At 43.9% G+C, this 18,938-nt stretch overlaps 1 protein-coding gene across 1 annotated transcript in view; it reads right to left on the reverse strand.

The window, feature by feature from the left end:
* Window positions 1-549: 549 nt before the first annotated feature.
* Window positions 550-18,938, reverse strand: part of prkn (parkin RBR E3 ubiquitin protein ligase) — a 59,204-nt gene continuing 40,815 nt past the window's right edge. The window contains exons 8-12 of the mRNA XM_083696432.1: window positions 7,110-7,171; window positions 5,629-5,778; window positions 1,833-1,919; window positions 1,297-1,414; window positions 550-1,123 (exon numbers count right to left, since the gene is read on the reverse strand). Coding sequence (XP_083552558.1) covers window positions 1,014-1,123; window positions 1,297-1,414; window positions 1,833-1,919; window positions 5,629-5,778; window positions 7,110-7,171 — 527 coding nt within the window. The 3' untranslated portion in view covers window positions 550-1,013. The remainder of the gene's footprint in view (window positions 1,124-1,296; window positions 1,415-1,832; window positions 1,920-5,628; window positions 5,779-7,109; window positions 7,172-18,938) is intronic.

Consider the following 18,938-nt stretch of genomic DNA (forward strand, 5'->3'; position numbering starts at 1 on the left):
CAATGAGTCTCACAGCGTCTTTCTCTAACAATGTTTAACTGCATTGGAGTTTATGCAAGCTGTTAAGACATGTACTGTAGAATAAATATGTTTATGGTGTCCTTATCTATGGAAGGTGTGCTCAGGGTGGACGGTTTTCAGCTTGTTTAGGGTACATGTAATCACAAGGGAACAGTATGCACAGTGACTGACATATGGCCCCATTACCCCACACTGACTGACATATGGCCCCACTCCCCCACACTGACTGACATATGGCCCCACTCCCCCACACTGACTGACATATGGCCCCACTCCCCCACACTGACTGACATATGGCCCCACTCCCCCACACTGACTGACAATCACTTCATGCTTAAATTAAATATTCTAATCTTATCATATGTAGTTGTACTTTAATCTGACAAACAAAACATCATTGAGCATGACTGGGCTGATCATGTCATTGATTGTCAGGACAGGGTTGCCTTAGCAATATGATCAACAGGAGACCGTTGCACTGCACTATAATAGAATTATAAGAAGAGCGGTGTCTTGGAGAGTATGCTCTTACCAGTATGCGGAGGCTCCCTTCTTAGGGTGTCTTGGAAAAAGGAAAAGTCCAGTGTGACAAAAAAAAACAAGGTACTAGGAAGGTACTAGGCGAGACCACAGGAAGAAAAGAGACAGACCACTAAAGACAATAAACAGAACAAACAATAACCACATTGAGCAAGAGTATGGAGTTATTGTGAAGGGTCATCTTGTTTTAACAACATTGTGATACACAACTAACACACAGATTACCTTGTTGAGTTGAGAGACACAACGACATTGTGTGTATGACTGTAAACCCACTGGTATTGTTCTTTTTAAGATGGCTAACAGTTGTGTGACTGAATGTAAATGATGTCACCACTGGAGAGTCTCTGATAGGTTAGGTCACACAGCTTTATTGAGTCTTTTAAACACAGGGTAATGTGTTACAATCCCTGAGTGGCAGCATCCCATCCTGCTCTGTTGTGCTCCATAAATCAGCCAAACCAGTGGTTGCCCATACACTCTCTGTTCCACTCAACGCCACACAGCCAGCACCATTCAGACCTACACTGGGCGCGCGGGCACACCATGTGCATACAGCCACCTGGGAACACAGCACAGAAATACAACATACTGTAACATAGCACAGAAATACAACATACTGTAACATAGCACAGAAGCAAACAGGAATGGATACGCATAGGATTAGGAGAGGGGAGAGAAGGTATATGAAAAGAAAAGAACAGAGAGAGTGGGTAGAGTGAGAGAGCGCCGTACCGTTCTTTTCCACGGGGACCTTGCACTGTGGACATGGACGGGTGGTCTCGTCGATGGTCTCCTGGGAGGCCTGCTCCCACCGAGCCCGAAGAGCTGCCTCCTCATCCACCACATAGCCCTGAGACAGAGATGAGAGGAGAGACCAGGGAGGGAAGACAGAGAGCATACTTCATAATCATAAGTAATATCATACTATGAACTAATAAATATAACATGTTATCTCAGCTACACCTACAGTACAGGTTCAAGAAATTGAACGGAGGAACTAAATTGATCGAAAGAGGAAAGATTAAAGATTGACACCTTGTGATGGAACTGTAATAATACATGGTGCATTAAACATCTCTAAACTCATCTCTACTCAAAGCTCTGAGCTCTAAATGACCCTTAAAAAGCACCAACTATATCTGACAGATCTCCTTCAAAGATGACTGTGGATTACTGTCATATTTCTGTTTGAGTGATCCCTCTCCAGTATTTACAGACTGGCCATTGGGTCAGTGTAAACATATGCTAATTCAGATTGATTTGGTTACCTGCGGAGCTCCTTCTGAGGCAGGTGCTGACCTCACTCGACACACCCCTTCATGGAACTCCTCCTTGCAGTCACGACAGAAGACAAACTGCAAGGAGACACATTGTCAGTCAACATGACCCAGGGGACACTTAAGTGGTGTAGCACACTAAGGCGCATACTATAGTATCGCAAGGTCCCTGGTTCAATTCCAGCCATCGACATATCCTGCATGTCATCCCTCCTCTCTCGCACCCATCTTTCCTCTCAATCTCAACTGTCTCTCTCCAATAAATCAGAAATGCCCCAAAAATATATATATATATATTTTTTTTTTAAAACATGACCCATTCAGTCTGAATACCACATTTACTCTCCATTCATCAAAGTGTGCATCCGTGGCTTCCCTGACAGCACATGTAAGTTCTAAAAACAGACACTTGGTGGCACCATCACTCTGCACTCCCACACTACTGTATAAACAACATAGACTGCATGTGTGAAGCTGATACACACAGACCGCATCCTCCCTCTACAGGGATTAGGGGCTGCTTTTGTATTTTTAGCTCGACGGCATCTATTGAAGCGCAACAGTGATTTTGCACTTCATCAAAGAGGGCTAGAGAGTTTTGAAGTAGAGCGTCTTGTTTTATTTTTTTTTAATTCGTCTATCTTCTGTTTTTTAAGTGTGACAGATAGCAGGCCTCCTCTCAAGGTCTGGGTGACAGACGCCTCTTTGTTTCCCTAACTCCTGTATGGAGCCGCCTGTGATGAGACAAGGGGGGGGGAGCGCTTCTGACAGACGCTTTCTTCTTCATCCTCATCCTTCTTCATCTCCCCCAGCACCTCCTCCCTTGTTCTTTCCCCCTCATATGAGCCTTCATAATCATCTTCAGCAGAAAACTCCAGTCGCATCATCAAGTGGTTTCCGCATTAAAGTGTTCTGCGATGATACATAGGTCTGTAACAATAAGCAGTGAGGCTTTGCAGTACTCAATACTGTCACACATACACCATAGTGTACTGTCACACACACACACACACACACACACCCCATGGTCTACTGTCTCACACACACGCACGCACGCACGCACGCACGTACGCACGCACGCACACACACACACACACACACACACACACACAAACACAGACAGACAGAGACAGAGATGCCCGCTCGAGCGTGGAAGACACATGAGTGGGTGGACCAGGGGTTGCAGCTGGGCTCCAATGGCTGATAAACCCATTTCCCCTCGCCTCCCTCCACTGAGCAACACAACGGATCACAGCCCTCAGACAGACCCCTCCAAGGGAGAGGGCAAATGCACGCACTACTGATACCAGCTAGCACCCTCGGGTACCTTAAGAGACAATTAGAAAACACAAACACAAGTAAGCTAAGACAATAGGAAGATGCACATGCACATGCACGCACACACACACACACAATCCATGGGAGTATGTGTGTGTATGTGTGTAAAACGTTGACATTCTTGCACACACACACACCTTTTTTAACCTGACAAGATGAAATATGAACAGACCTATAGATGTGCAGCATAGGCATGGATAACACACAGCAGAGAGTCTAATTGAAAAAGCATGTGGCACCTGCCAGGGTTTGAATTTAGTCTGACAGTAACCATGTGAAGTCTTCTAAATGAGAGCATTCTAGTGAAGCTCTGAAACCTGTTTTAACTGTAATATAAAGAGCTCTGTGAGAGGGTTAACTAATGCGTGCCAAAGTCATCCCCTTCTGCCCTCCCTTGACTGTTCTTTCTCACTCTCTCTCTCTCTCTTCACCACTCTCTCATACAAGAAGAAAGACACCCACACAAAAAGCACAAAGCACAAAACACATGCACTCCATTGTGGTACATCTGCTATCTATAACACACAGATTGACACATAGGACCCAAACAAACACACAGAGCAACATCTCAATATTGTATTTATCTCTCTCTCTCACACACACACACACGCACATGCACATACACACGTGCACACACACAGCATTCCAGTCACCCTGCTGTAAGTCCAGCCAGAGGTACAGCAGAGGGCTCTTAAAGCCTGCTCACAAAAACACAACCAGAGAGTAAATAAAAAAGGGAAGGCGGATCTGTAAGAACATCTAGCTCACCAATGACCAGAGGCCCCAAGCCCCTCTAAACCCCCATGACAACAAACACCATCAGGACCTCCTCCCTCTCATAGTAGCAGACTGACACCTATAAACACTTTATCTGCTTCCCCCAGACCTCTAGATGGACTGCCACACACACACACACACACACACACACACACACACAGATAAACCAAATCTGCATCCCTTTCTTTCAATCCCTTCCCCTGATGGGCCAAATGGGCATTGTGAACTCTTACTTTGAAGTATGCTTTGTTTTTAACCATTCAGAGCCACATTTCCCTGCCAATCCTTGTTATTGTAACTGCCAATAGTAGGCCTCCTCTCTCCTCTCCTTGTTATTATAACTGTCAGGCTACACAGTGTACACACACACACGCACACGCACACGCACACGCACACACAGAAGAGATGAGAGATGATCCCTGTGGCAGCCCCTATAGGGAGACGAAGCATTTTTGTCAAAATGTACAGTTCATAAGCTTGCCTCCTGTTCAAGAAAAAAAGTCAAAATAATGAACATACAGTTTGTGTAATAGTTTCTTGTATGTTTTCTTGCATGATTAACACGTGTTTGGTTAGTTTCTAAGTTAGCATCTCAAGGCTCTACATTAGCTTATTCATTTTAAAGTTTTGACTCAGAAATCACATCACATCACAATGGTTACGAGGACCAAGCGCGAGTTCATATGAAATGAAAACCTACAATAAACTATAAACCTGTTACACAAAGCTTAAATTAGCGACATGAACCAGGAGTACACGTTATCAACAAGCTGGAGCCCTATTCTGCTTCCCTGTAATAATGATGTCTATGTTTGCAAACATGCAATCAGTCAGCAGCACTAATGGGTGGTGAACTACACCCTAATCTTTAATCGACTGGCTAATTAGAGAACATCATGCAAATTGTGTCATAATTACATCTTAATTGTGCTATGATTGCGTTTGGTTCACATTCAAATGCTGGAGAGCACGGAGGGGGTGTTGCCGATGGAAACACCAATCCAAGGGAACAGATAGATAGGGGTCAAGGGTCAGGTTACCAAATTAAATGAAGATCAGTCTGTCAAAACCATAGCCACAACTTTAGGCTTGCCAAAATCAGTTTGGAACATCATTAAAAAGAAAGACCGTTTTCCAGACCTCTGCAGGCTTTTTAGGTACTCTTTAGCAAATTGTAACCTGACCATCCTTTTTTAGGATAACTAGTGGTTTGCACCTTGCATGGAAGCCTTTCATGTTTTTCTGGTGATGTATTCTGAGGATGGTAGTCTCTGACACATTCACGCCTACCTCCTGGAGAGTGTTCCTGATCTGTGGGACAGTTGTTTTGGGGTTTTCGTAATTATGGTGAACATTCTTCGGTCATCCACTGTAGAAGTCTTCCTTGGCCTAACAGCCCGTTTGCGATTGCTGAGCTCACCAGTGCTTTCTTTCTTTTAATGAGGTTACAAACTGTTGATTTTGCTAAGTCTAAGGTTTTGGCTATGTTTCTGATAGATTTTTCTGATATTTCAGCGTCATAATGGCTTCCTTGATTTTCATTAACTTTTTTATCCAACCATCTGTCTGTCTGTCTGTCTGTGTCTGTGTCTGTGTGTGTGTCTGTGTGTGTGTGTGTGTGTGTGTGTGTGTGTGTGTGTGTGTGTGTGTGTGTGTGATATGGCAGTCTCACCCCACAGCCCAGACCATTGCTGTGCTGACACTGGATCATCCTCCTGTCCCCCTCAGGCAGCAGGCCTGCTCCACAGCCAGGGGCCGGGCACAGCAGTCCTCCCATCTGCAGCACACACTCCTCTGCAGCATAGCACTGGTATCGCTCATACTGAGATAGAGACAGAGAGCGAGAGAGATTTCATTATTCATTCATTTACCTCGTCCAATAAAGTCTTAAAATCTAATTTACTTTGAATCTAATCAACTTTCCTGTTTATGAATTCTTGCTTTGGCAATATGCACCACATATAACAATAAAGCAAAATGTAATCAAATTGAATGAATTTAGATCAAAAGAAAGAAAAAAAGTTAAAACACAGTCATGCACATATACGACCACACAAACTCTCCACATTACGGCCGGACTCATACTGTAGTTATGCTAATTCTGCCTCTGTGACAAAGGCTAATTGCCTTCAATCATGCATGTCTGTCACACATCTGCATAAAGGCCCACCTCTGGGAGAGCTTTAACCGTCAAGTTCAGACCACTTAAGCTTTCACAATTGAGCGTTTGACTGAACAATGGATTCACAGGGGCGAGCAGAGTTCATTAAGCATTCGATACATAGCCAAACCAATGACTCATGCAAAATAATTAAATAACTGTTTTATTTCTCTATTAATAATGACCAACTTGGTATGAGAAAAGATGGGCTGAAGATTGTAAATAAGGTTAAAGTCACAATCCATAATTTGTGAAGCCGTTTTTGAATATATACAGTACACATTTATGATGTATACCCATTGATTCTTGAAGAATATTACTTACAGATGCTTCATGAGCTTACTCCATCATAACCCAAAATATTAGGCTGTTTTACTCCAATGTTTACAAACAACAGGAACATAAACAAATGCTGTATAGATTCAAAATACGTTAAAAACTCCTATGTTGATGTCAAAGACTGTCAGTCCTTCCATAGTTATGTCTATGAATTTGAGAGTGGTAAAATTTCTCCAACCTCTTCATTCATTCCTTTACAGTATGTGGCCGGGCTGAAGTTTTGTAGTTTTTACGAATTACAGATTGTGGCTTTAAATAGAGTGCATGTTAGGTCAACTGAGGCCCATAGGCCACTAGTTGGACAATATAACAGCTCTAACCCTCACTACAGCAAAATATGCAAGAGGGAGAGATGATCACCTCTGTAGTCCACTCCGAGGGAGGTGTTGAGAGGTGGGGAGGGACGGAGGAAGGTAGGGAGGGAGGGAGCAGGAAGGTATCGCTCCTTTGGGGAGTTAGGTTGTTGGGCGGTGTGTTGGAGCACCAGATGCAGCAATTAAGGAGCTGTCAGATACAATGATGTGACAGAGGGACCAGGGACATATTCCCTATGAGTCCTGAGTGAGACAGACAGAATGGCTGGGGGTTGGGTGGAGCTGAGTGTTGGGTGGGGAGCGGGTGGGTGGGGGGTGGTAGGGAAGTCTCTGACTCACCTGTTCTTCACCAAGGACTCTGAAATGATGCACCTCCTGAATGAGAGAGTCTGGACAGCCAGCTGGATGGACAGAGCAGGAGAGGGGGGAAAGAGAGATAAAGCGGGAATGAGAGGGGGAGTGAGAAAGAGGGAGAGGGAGAGACAGAGAGAAGGGTATTAGTCGTGATGTCTCTTCCAACAATATCCACAATGATGAAATCGAAAACACTTAAGACAACATGAATGACAAAACATGAATCACTTCAAGACGCACGATGTACACTACAGGTGAAAGTGTGTAGAGGATACAGACAGAGGAAAGAGGAGGCCTATTATAATAGCCTAGACATTTCCAGGAGGAGGAGAGAAGGAAGTAATGGGATGTTGTGTCAAAAAGGTCCCTCATATTAACTGCCTCAATCCTCTCCAATCGAGAGCCAGGCCTCACCTTTGAATCTACATACGGTAATCACACACTAGAAATTGGCAAACACTGAATGTGTGTGTGTGTGTGTGTGTGTGACCCCACAGGCATATGTGGGTCATCTCTCTTCTTTTAACAAGCGTTGTGGTATAATGATGTGTCCCAGTCGCAGGTAAATTGTATACTTAAATTGTAAATTGTAAAGGCCTCTCCTGGGAATGACACCAATTATCCCCGCCGAGGCTAATGACTGCTCTCATCTGCATCTGATAGCATAATTCTCCCCCCCCTCTGTCCTCCCAACCTCCCATACCTTGTCCAGCTGGCACCATCCCTGTGCTGCTTTGGAGGGGAAACTACATCACGGCAGCTTACAGGGGGATGTGGCGGCATGTGGATAGATGTTTATTGTGCATTCATACAAATGGATGCAAAACGTGCCTCTATTGAACATAACTGCAGGAGGCAAAGAGTAGTTTAAGAAGTTAAGATTGGGAGAAGGGCTGTTCCTGGATTACAATGGGCCCGTCCTCAGATTTCTACCTCCACCAGCCTCCGCTGACCTGTAGGAATCGGTATCTGAAGGACGGTTATCAGTTGCTCTGGTGACAGCTCTGGTCTGGAGAATGGCAACCGACACGGCCAGGTGTCCACTAGTCTCTACCCACAGACGGCTATATCTGATCATACATCGTCTGTTCCAGTCTGGCAAGAGAGACTACAGGTGCCCACTGACAAAGGTGTAAATGAAAAAGACGCTGGGGCAAACTCTCAGCCTCGGCTGTTGGTTCCCCTGAGTCTCTCAGGTCGGACTCCAGGACAGGTTGGAAGATGGACAGCAGTGTCTCTCTCCCTCTATATCCCCAGATGATAGCAGTGGCCAGGGGCCCTGCCTCTGTGACGTACCTGCACACTCCATAACACCAGTCAGCAAAATATTGCTACTGACTATTTATAGATGGCAGTCCCATACCAGATGTGTGGTGGTCTACAAAGCAGGCCAGGGAGTTTATCTCAGCCAAAGCTGAGCAATACATTTACATTTATGGCATTTAGCAGACGCCTTTATCCAAAGCGACTTACAAAAATACATTTGTTTAAGTAAGTGAATCATCTATACAACAGTCATCATAAGACAAAGTAATCAATGCTCACACCAGGGGCACTTGGCAGTCGTAATGCTAGTAGGCCATTTAAAAAAAATAAAATAATTATTAGCAGGAGAGAACTTGTACAGGGGGGTAGCGGGGGTGAAGAGGTCTCTGGGGTTGGGGTTAGGGTTAGTATAGGGGGGGTAGTGAGGGTGAAGCGGTCTTTAGGAGGGACTGTTAAGATGTAGCTTAAAGAGATGGGTTTTCAATCTAAGGCGGAAGATCGGAAGTGACTACAGTCCTGACCGTAGTGGGAAGCTCATTCCACCAGCGGGGCGCCAGGACAGTGAAAAGCCATGACCGAGTAGCGCGGCCACTGCATCCACGTAGAGGCGGCGGTGCCAGGCGGGCAGCCGAGGTGGACGAGCGCAGTGATGTTGCAGGGGTTTGGGGGCTAACCATTGCTTGCAAGTAGGGAGGGGCTGTTCCCTTTGTTGCCCGGTAGGCAAGCACCAGGGTCTTGAATTTGATGTTAGCTGCTACCGGGAGCCAGTGGAGGGTGCGGAGGAGGGGCGTGACATGGGAGAATTTGGGGAGGTTGAACACCAGACGAGCGGCAGAGTTCTGGATGAGCTGCAGAGGCCTGATGGCGGAGGCGGGAGACCGGCCAAGAGTGCATTGCAGTAGTCAAGATGAGAGATTACAAGTGTTTGGACCAAAAGTGCTTCTCTGGTGAGGAATGGACATATCCTTCTGATGTTGTAGAGGAAGAATCTACAGGAGCGTGCTGTCGCTGTGATGTTCGCCACACAGGATAAGTGGTTGTCAAGGATCACCCCAAGGTTCTTGGCTGTATGGGAGGAGGTCACAGTAGAGTTTTCTACTGTGATGGAGAAGTCAAGCAATAGTGCTCAGTCTGCTCAGTGTGTTTGAAAGAGGGGGTGGGGTCAAGACAAAAAGAGAAGGAAACCAACATGGATGTACATGACACGTGTGTGTGTGTGTGTGTGTGTGTGTGTGTGTGTGTGTGTGTGTGTGTGCTGTGACGTGTGTAACTGACTGCCACTCAATTCTCTCAACATTGTTTGCCTTGACAAAGGATTGAGTGATCAGCACTCACTCAGGCTTGGGCTTATAGTCATACTATGAGTGGTACAGCCAGGCACTGGGAAGTATTCATTGATTTTCCACTTTTCTTAAACATAGACAAGAGTTCAAGACAGGTTGCATGGAAACAAGCATCTCTGGTAGGGAATAAAGCACAGTTCCCAATTACAATCCAAGGTTCCTGCATAGGCCTGAGGTTTTTATTTTGAGTCTTGGGTCCTACTGTTCATGTGTCTGTCTGAGGAGCTAAGTAAGTAAATAAGTAAATCTCTGTGTGTCTGTCTGAGGAGCTAAGTAAGTAAATAAGTAAATCTCTGTGTGTCTGTCTGAGGAGCTAAGTAAGTAAATAAGTAAATCTCTGTATGTCTGTCTGTCTCACTCTCTCTTATTATAATTATTATTAGTGGGATCAGCATGTCCACCACCTGACTTATTATTCTAAATAAGAAGAATAAGTAATAGGAAGAACAATATTAGACTTGCTGAAGTTTGAGGTATCGCCACGGTAACACTAGACAGCAAGCCAAAAGAGTTCTCTATTTACCATGGAGACAGCTTCACTGACGCGATTCCCCTTCAATTGAGATGAGATTGAGATTTTAGACATTGTGAAATATGACATTTACATCCAACAACTATTTTCTATTTTACGTGTTGTATACGTATTATACCCCTGAGTTACTTTCCCTCCATTTGTTTCTCTTCTTTTTCTAACAATTTGTGAGTAAATGCACAGACTGCTAGCAAACGAACTAGATAGCTAGCTACCTAGCATTAGCCAGCCAGATGCAAATCTGCTAAGGAAAGCAGCATCTACCAGCAATTAATTAAACGTACGTTTATTTGGCCACATTACATGATTTTCTTAACTGAATTAAGCACTCAGTAACAGCAAGTACTCCCCTTTTTAAAGGGTAAATACGTTTTTTGCAACTGTTAAATTACTTAAGCGAAATATTGAGATATTACCTCATCATTTAAGGAAAATACTTTAGGGTACGCGGGTAAAAAAAAGTTTTTTTGTGCAACTGACATAAACTTAAGGCAATGGTAAGGGAAAAGTTAAGGGGCAAAACTGGAACTGGAACTTTCGCGGGTAGAACCTCCGCTGGTGCCCACGGACATCACAAAACACTTTATAATAAAATAACTGCTGCTATGAAACCCATGTCCTCCTCCTTCCCTGACTCTTCTTGAATGTCTGTTTTTAACATGTTACAATTTCAAAATCATACAGATCGCACATGACCTACCATACCTATTACTGATGGCTAACACCTAAAAAAATAAATCAAAACTCACCTTACAATTATGAATGTCTTACGTATTTCAACAATAATGGCTATTAGCAACATTTACAAAGAGACAATAACAGTTATTTGCATGATCAATGCGGGCACCCAGCCTCTGAAGAAGACCCTTCACACCCTGATGAAGACATGGATATAATTACTTAGGGGTGGGATTAGCAACATTTTCATTGACATATGATAGAAGCAGTCAGTCAGCTCAAGTGGGATCTAATCAGTGTGTGTAATTAACAAAGGAAAGAGATTTGATCAAAAAACAGTTTTGGAGTGGCTACAGAATGTTAATGGTGATTCAGACTCTGATGAAATGCCTATTACCACCAGTGATGATAGTAATGATTAGAGTGATACCGATTGTAACTACGAGCCTGATCCTCCGACACCTCAGGCTCTGCGCAAAAGAATGCTCAAAGTATGCCTCTCCGTTGAGTCAAAGGCAAGCTCAAGGGGCCGAGCTCCAGTGGCCCCACGGCCCCTAGTGGTTCAAAAAGGTGCTGCAGCCGGAGAAAGATAAAATCCCTGAAGTTTACGTCGTATCATGTGGTCCTGTGAGCCACTGGTTCAGAGGCTACACTGTTGCAATGTTAGGCAGCTCATTGATGAGCTGCACTGTTGCCCGAGGCGGCTTGTTTATTGTTTAGATGTCTGCCGCATCTTTACTATTGCTTTCCCGCAGGGTCTGCTGTGTACAAATTGGACTGGCAGAAGTACACTCACTGAGCACTTTATTAACCTGTACACCTTCTCATGGTGGAGGTGGTGTAATGGTGTGGGGAATGTTTTCTTGGCACACTTTGGACCCGTTAATACCACAGCCTATTTGAGTATTGTTGTTCACCATGTGCATCCCTTCATGGCCACAATTTACCCATCTTCTAATGGCTACTTCCAGCATGATAATGCACCATGTCACAAAGCAAAAGTCGTCTCAAACTGGTTTCATGAACATGACAATGAGTTCAGTGTTCTTCAGTGGCCTTCCCAGTCACCGGATCTGAATCCAATAGAACACCTTTGGGATGTGGTAGAACGGGAGATTCACAGCTTGAAAGTGCACCGGAAAAATCTGCAGGAATTGTGTGATGCAATCATGTCATCATGGACCAGAATCTCAAAGGAAAGTTTCCAACATCTTGTGGAATCAATGCCACGAAGAATTGAGGCTGTTTTGAGAACAAAGGGAGGCCCTACCCAGTACTAGTATAGTGTTCCTAATAAAGTTCTCGGTGAGTGTAGACACGTTGGAAATAGAAGCTGCATAATTGCGCCAACGAGAAAGAGTTCAACATATTTTTTAATCTTAAAATATATTCTGCTAATAGGATATGTCTTGATGTATGCTATATCCAACTGTGTTCATGCCGGGTGATGTGTTTTGTTTGACTGTGGTTCCACTGGCATGCATCTGAGTGTTTTTGACAGTGGTTCCACCAAAATGTTGGGGTTAAAAACACCACTGTGTAGGCTACATGCACTGTGCACATCCCAGCCCATACCGAAGCTTGGGCAGATGCACACGGTAACAAAAATCATTGTTTTGAATGTTGAATTTGGGAGCATAAGAGCTGACAGATTTGGCTGTGGACTTTGCTGATAATCATAAGAAAAAAAAAATCTATGCTAGGACCATGGGCCATTGTCACAATGCTAGGAGGAAGGATTATTATTAATTTATTTTTACACATTTTTCACATTTGACCATGGGTTGAAATACTTGTTCTCTGTTTTAGTCATAGTGTTGTTTTTTTTTTTACAAAATTAGTATTGTAATGATTCTTAAGTCCTGACGAAACACAACCAGTGCTTTATTTCTGCATGGTACGGTACAGTTCAGTTCAGTTCATCATATACAAGTATACAGTGCAACGAAATGTTTAAGGCAGAGCAGCTCTACAACATCAATCAACATAAACAATAAACAGTATAATAAGTACAAATGTAAACATAATCATAAACATAAATATAAGCGCTTAAAGTAGTAACAGTAAATAAGTAAAAATATTCAGAATATACAGAATTTTGTAGCAGCAGTAAGTAGTAAAGTGTAGTAAGTGTGTAGTGCAAGAGTGCAATGTCACTGAGCAGAAGGGGGGTTGTAGGTATAATCCATGTGTGTGTGGGGTGGTGGCGGGGATTCAGCAGTCTAATGCCTTGAAGCTATTCCGGAACCTGTTGGGCCGGGTCCGAATGCTTCGGTACCGTCTGCCTGATGGAAGCAGAATAGAACATGGGTGAGACTGGGATGGCTGTTGTCCTTGATGATCTTCCTGGTCTTCCTCTTACATCTCTCAGAGTAGATGGCGTGGACGGCTGGGAACACACGGCCCATGATGGACTGGGCCGTTTTCACCACTCTCTTTGGTTTTCGATCATGATCATGAGCAGTGCAGCTGCCATACCAGGCAGTGATGCAAACGGTCAGGATACTCTCAATGGTTTGAAAGTTTGGTTTGGTTTAAAAGTTTGTGAGGATAAACAGACACTGGTGTGCTGACTTGATGACTGGGTGTGGTGTGACTATGTTAGATCCTCAGTGATGTGGACACCAAGAAACCTGCAGCTGTTGACTCTTTCCACCTCAGCCCCTCCGATGTGGATGTACATATCTCACGTACCTCTCGCGTCAGAGCCTTGGTAATTGCTCTTGGCACCTCTGATGGCTTTTCGGAGGTCGGATCTGGACTTCATGTAGACATTCGAGTCCCCGGAGTTGAATGCGGTAATCCGTGCTTTCAGTAAGGCACAAATGTCACTGTTAATCTATGGTTTTTGTTTGGGGAATGATCATACCGTGACAGTAGTGTCTATGCAATGCTTGAAACTATTGACTGTCAGTGAAAAGTGGTCAGATTTGCAGAAGGCAGGGCAAATCTGCTCCTTGTAACTATTCCACCTAGGAGTATAAGAATGGCCAAGAATGTTGTTGCCTTGGGTGGGACAGGAGATGTGTTGGTGATAACCAGGTAGGAGGCTTCTTTATTTTTCTTTCTTTACTTCAGCAAGTCCAACTATAGAGCTCTGCATATTACTTAATAGTGGCTATACGTATGAGGAAGAACTATTGCTCTACTAATTAACCCCATCATTGTATTGATCCATCTATTCTTGCCCTCTCTCATCTATCTGTCTCTCTTACTGTATAACCTGTTCTCTGTGGCAGTCGCCCTCTGCCCATCTGTTATCTTTATCCATCCTACTATCTCACTTTCTTTCAACTACTCAGCCATCATCCTTTTTTCCTATTGCCAATCACTACCACCTTTCTCAATATACTGTATCTCAAAACCTGTATTGTATTGATCTACAGATATCTATCCCTCCCCTCTTTCATCCATCTATCTATATATCTTTCTCCTTAATATCTGCCTATATGCTACCCTCTGACCATCTTTTATCCATTGGACCATCTCACTATCTCACTTTCTTTCAACCACCCAGCAAATCTATCTATCAATCATCCAAACCATCTTTAAACTATTTCCAAAACCAAAATAGGGCTGTGCAAGCCCTCAAAGTTTCTTCTGGAACGTCTTTTCCTAGTTAGTCTTGCGCACACAGTCAGGCTCTGCAGCCTTCAGCATGCTAATGTTGCTAATCTCCCTGGGGTCCCCTACACCGCCACCACTGCACGGCAACAGTCTCACTGTTCTTATGCAAATCCCTCAGACGAAAGCTAATCACACAAGGCCTAGCCAGGAGGGTACGGTTCGAAAGGGAGGAATGTAAAAAAAAGAAAAGAAATAAGACGGGAGAAAAAAACAGACTTTGTCTAAATGTAATTGAAGATACGGACAGTGGCAGGGAGAGAGTGACATGATGTTGCCATGGTGATGTGGTGACAGAGGAGGTGAACTTGCAGACAGAAAAGCAAGTGAGAGACAAAAAAGAGAGACTGTGAGAGAGCGATAGACGGTTAAGTCAGACAAAGACAACACTGCACAGGGGGAACAGGGAAACACAGAGAGAGACAGAGAGAGAGGGAGAAACTGAAAAACTAAGAGATGGGAAGAGAGGGAGAGAGAGATATTGTAGTCTAAGCTATGTTTAGAAGACACTTCAACTAAAAGCCATGAGTTCACAGGCCAAATAAGGATTCAGAAACCTGCATTAGTATTGCGTCATTCTAATCTAGACTGTCATTCAACCAGTCAAACAAAAGGACAACTAGCTAAGAAGCAGATCAGCTTCCCTGCCGTTTAACCACTGGAATCAATAGTGTTTATTGATTGCTTCATAACAGTGTGTAAATTTGCCCTTATGATATCAGTATTGAGCTTGTATGACTGAGGAGTCTGATTGGAAGAAGAACAGAAGTACAATATACAGAAGGTCAAGAGTAGCCTGTAATATCAGTAGGAGATGGTATAAATAAGTGATTTACAATCAAAAAGAACATGGTGGAAATCCCTGTCAGGGTGAGTTGAGATAAGAGTTAAAAGAAAAATAGGACAAGAAGTTGGCTATAAAGTAAGTCACACACACACACACCTTCTCTTACTTAACCGAGCTGTCTAACATTTAAGACCCATAATGATTTCAGTATAGAAAAAGAAAAAAAAAACTTGCAGCTGAAAAAGTTTTTGGTACTGTAATGTTTAATCTCAAATCTTTGCTCCTCTGCTGTTTGGATCAGATACGCACCGACACACAGCATAATGACCCCACTGTGATTGTTCTAGCCTAATTTAGCAATTCCACTCTGTTAATTACCATTCCCAGTGTGTTTCCTGGGGAGGGGGTCTGATGCATGAGGCCCCCTGTCGGCTCGCACAGCTGTTTCCCAGGGCTTATGTAATGTTTTGGAAAATATCTGCTGAGATTTTGGGCCAGGGGCGGTCGCCGATGATGAGTTTGCAATGGATTTGTTCTCCTCTCCTCTCTGGATGCACTGAGGATTCCCCTCTCCGTGCTTCAACACATTTCCCTATTATAGCACCACTAACACATCTCACATAAAGTCTAATCATCTGATGTCAATACACTCCAGTATCAGTAGAAAACACTAATTATTGTCTTCTCTCTAGAGACATAAAGTATATGCAAGCTGTACAGCACTTCATATAGCAGGATTCTTCTCTCACACAATCATTATCTGCACTGATCTGCACTTAAACAAGGAGGATGATTGACGTCTTGATTACAAACTATGCAGTGTCTATCTGTATGGCGGCGTTAATCAATCAATTAAGCACATAGACAGAATCCTGGTGAAGGTTATGCCCCCTGCCAAGCGTGCGTGTGTGTCCGGATTGAGGCAGAGGGACACAGATCTCTCTCATTAGGTTTTGGTCATGAGCCAGGGACAGTGGGATTGGGCTGAGGAGCTTCCTAATGGGATGGCGCGAATTAGAAATGAGCAGGGAGGCCAGCCAAGCACACATTCATTCATTCATTCATTAATTCTCTCTCTCACATTTGTATTTTTAAAACCTTTATTTATCCAGGTTAGTCTGATTGAGATAACATTTCTTTTTCAAGAGAGGCCTGGTCCAACATAGCAGCATTTGGTCATGGCCACAGTAATATTGTACTATACTATGGACTAAGACACTTCTCAAGGATGCTGATAGCTTCTATACAGAAGTTTTTCAACTTTCTTTGAAGCCGTTTGCTCCCGTTTGGTGGGCCCTGTGTGGTGTGACGAGCTGGCAAAATTCATCCAATCAGCACCCATTGTTACTACCAATCCCCAACTGTCGTTCAAAACACATTGTTTTTGTTCATTTGAACATTGCACAACATTGTGGCAAAGCTAAAAACTCTGTAGTTGTGACCTGCTCAATATTCCGGAGCTAATAACATTATTTCAGAAATCAAGCTCTCTGATTGTTCCATTTTTACAAAGACAGCAAGACCCCATTAGCATTTGAAAGCATAATCAAACTGGGAACCAAACTAAACAAATGCTTGATTCCAGAGACAATCAATACTCAAGCAGCCCATGGCCTGCAATCATCCCCTGTGAATATCAGGAGTGTTCCACTGACAAGGACCCCTTCCTTCCTTGTTCTCTGATCAAACCACTGTCTACCAGCATGGCTGTGCTGACTGGGTGAAGATCCCATCTAAATAGAGGGGGGAGACAGTTAGTCCCTAGCACCAGGGGAGAATTGAATAGAACATAGCGTGAGATTAAAAAGGTCACTGGTCTCTTCTACTTTATTTGAACTCTCCTTGGAGACGACAGGGTCCAAGTCCAAGTCTTACTGTCATCATTTGAAAATAATTCATTACACATTTGCATACATATGTATTTTTACATTGTATCAGTGAAAGTGACGAAAGTGCTGGCCAGTTCAGCCCCTTAACAGGCCCCATAGCCTCTGGGACCAGGTAGGAAAGGCCTGCGTGGTTTGTATCCTTCACATTATGAGATTTTTTTCTTTTTTACATGCCTGTTAAAGACAGAAGCAATTCTGGACAAGGTCAGGGTTTTTGACAAATGAGTTCCATTACCGGCGTTCACCTTTCCCTCTTGGCTCAAAGTTACCACGGCGGCTGTCTACTAAAGCTCAGGCAAGTGTGGTTTACTCATTTTTATGGTTGCCTTGTGACAAACGACACGTTGTCTCCTTCCCCTGCCGCACAACATGACACACAGCCCCATATGCCAGCACACACACACACACACACACACACACACTTTGGCTGATTCCTGGGGAGTAAAGTGTGTGTTTTTTTGTGTGTGTGTAAAGGGGGTGGTGGTGAGAAACAAGCAGAAGCCCTGGGACTACACTACTCAGAACTAGCTGCTTGCTGCTAGATTATTTTCAGAGGAAGGGACACACACACACACACACACACACACAACTGAGATAGCTACACAAACCTACATTAAATTGTGTGTCACCATTACATGACTCTGAAGTCATACTGACACCACATGCAAGCGAGTGATAAGAACAAACTTTCAGACTTTCACACACAAGCCAGAATATGCGAACATTCACACATCTGAGCAAGGATGAGTGATGATCTTAACTGTCGGGGATTGACGGTGACACTTGTGATCGCACACCCAAGAGCGTGGAGGACGTGCACAACCACGCAGGCACGCATGGTAACACACCTCTCCAATCACACACTTACATTACAGAACCCCTTTATGGACAGGTTCCCGGTGTTTCCATGGCGATACCCAAAGTGAGAACCAATTGCCTTCACTTCAAAGGCTTGGGGACTTAAAAGCACTGCAGCAGAGAGAGAGAGCACCTTATCTCAGCTCCTGATGGCAAAGCCCTTCACCAGGCATCACTTTCACACATGCTGGTTAATTTGCAGAAAACCACTAGATAGCACTGTGAGTCATAAGCAAGAGGTGGGCTGAAGTGTCACTAACCCCCCCCCCCCCCCCCCCCCCAAGTTGCAGATGGGAAGTTTGTACTACATGCAAGTTTATGCATTTGTAAATCAGACGATCGCACAGAGGTTAAACTGAAACTCATCAAAAGGTTTGTACCTTCAAAGCTGCACAATGTTTTTTTAGAACTTCAGAACAAGAGGTCACACTGACACACAACAAATCCCTCTAGGTACACATAATGTACTATTTATTTCATCCAAAACAGCTGATTCAGTACAGCATGTTTCTCCTCTTGACAAGCCTTGCTTCTATTGATGATGTGACCTGTACACACTGCCCTCCCCACTGAGGTAATGGCACCGTGTGTGAAGGGACAGAGGACAGCCTTGGCCACACATGGAGATATTGTACTCATTGTTGTACTGTACCTCTTACAACATCTGTGAACCCTATTTACAACAATCCAGCAGGGATTCTGATCCATTCTCTTGTGTGTGTGTCTTTGCAGCACATATTCACATCCTGTCCATAGGATGTAGAACCCCTACTGTATGGCCTGTACAATGGCAAACTGGCCCAAATACAGGAAGAAAGCACAGCCAGATCGGTTGAA

Source organism: Argentina silus (assembly GCF_951799395.1).
Source record: "Argentina silus genome assembly, chromosome: X".
Lineage (NCBI taxonomy): Eukaryota > Metazoa > Chordata > Actinopteri > Argentiniformes > Argentinidae > Argentina > Argentina silus.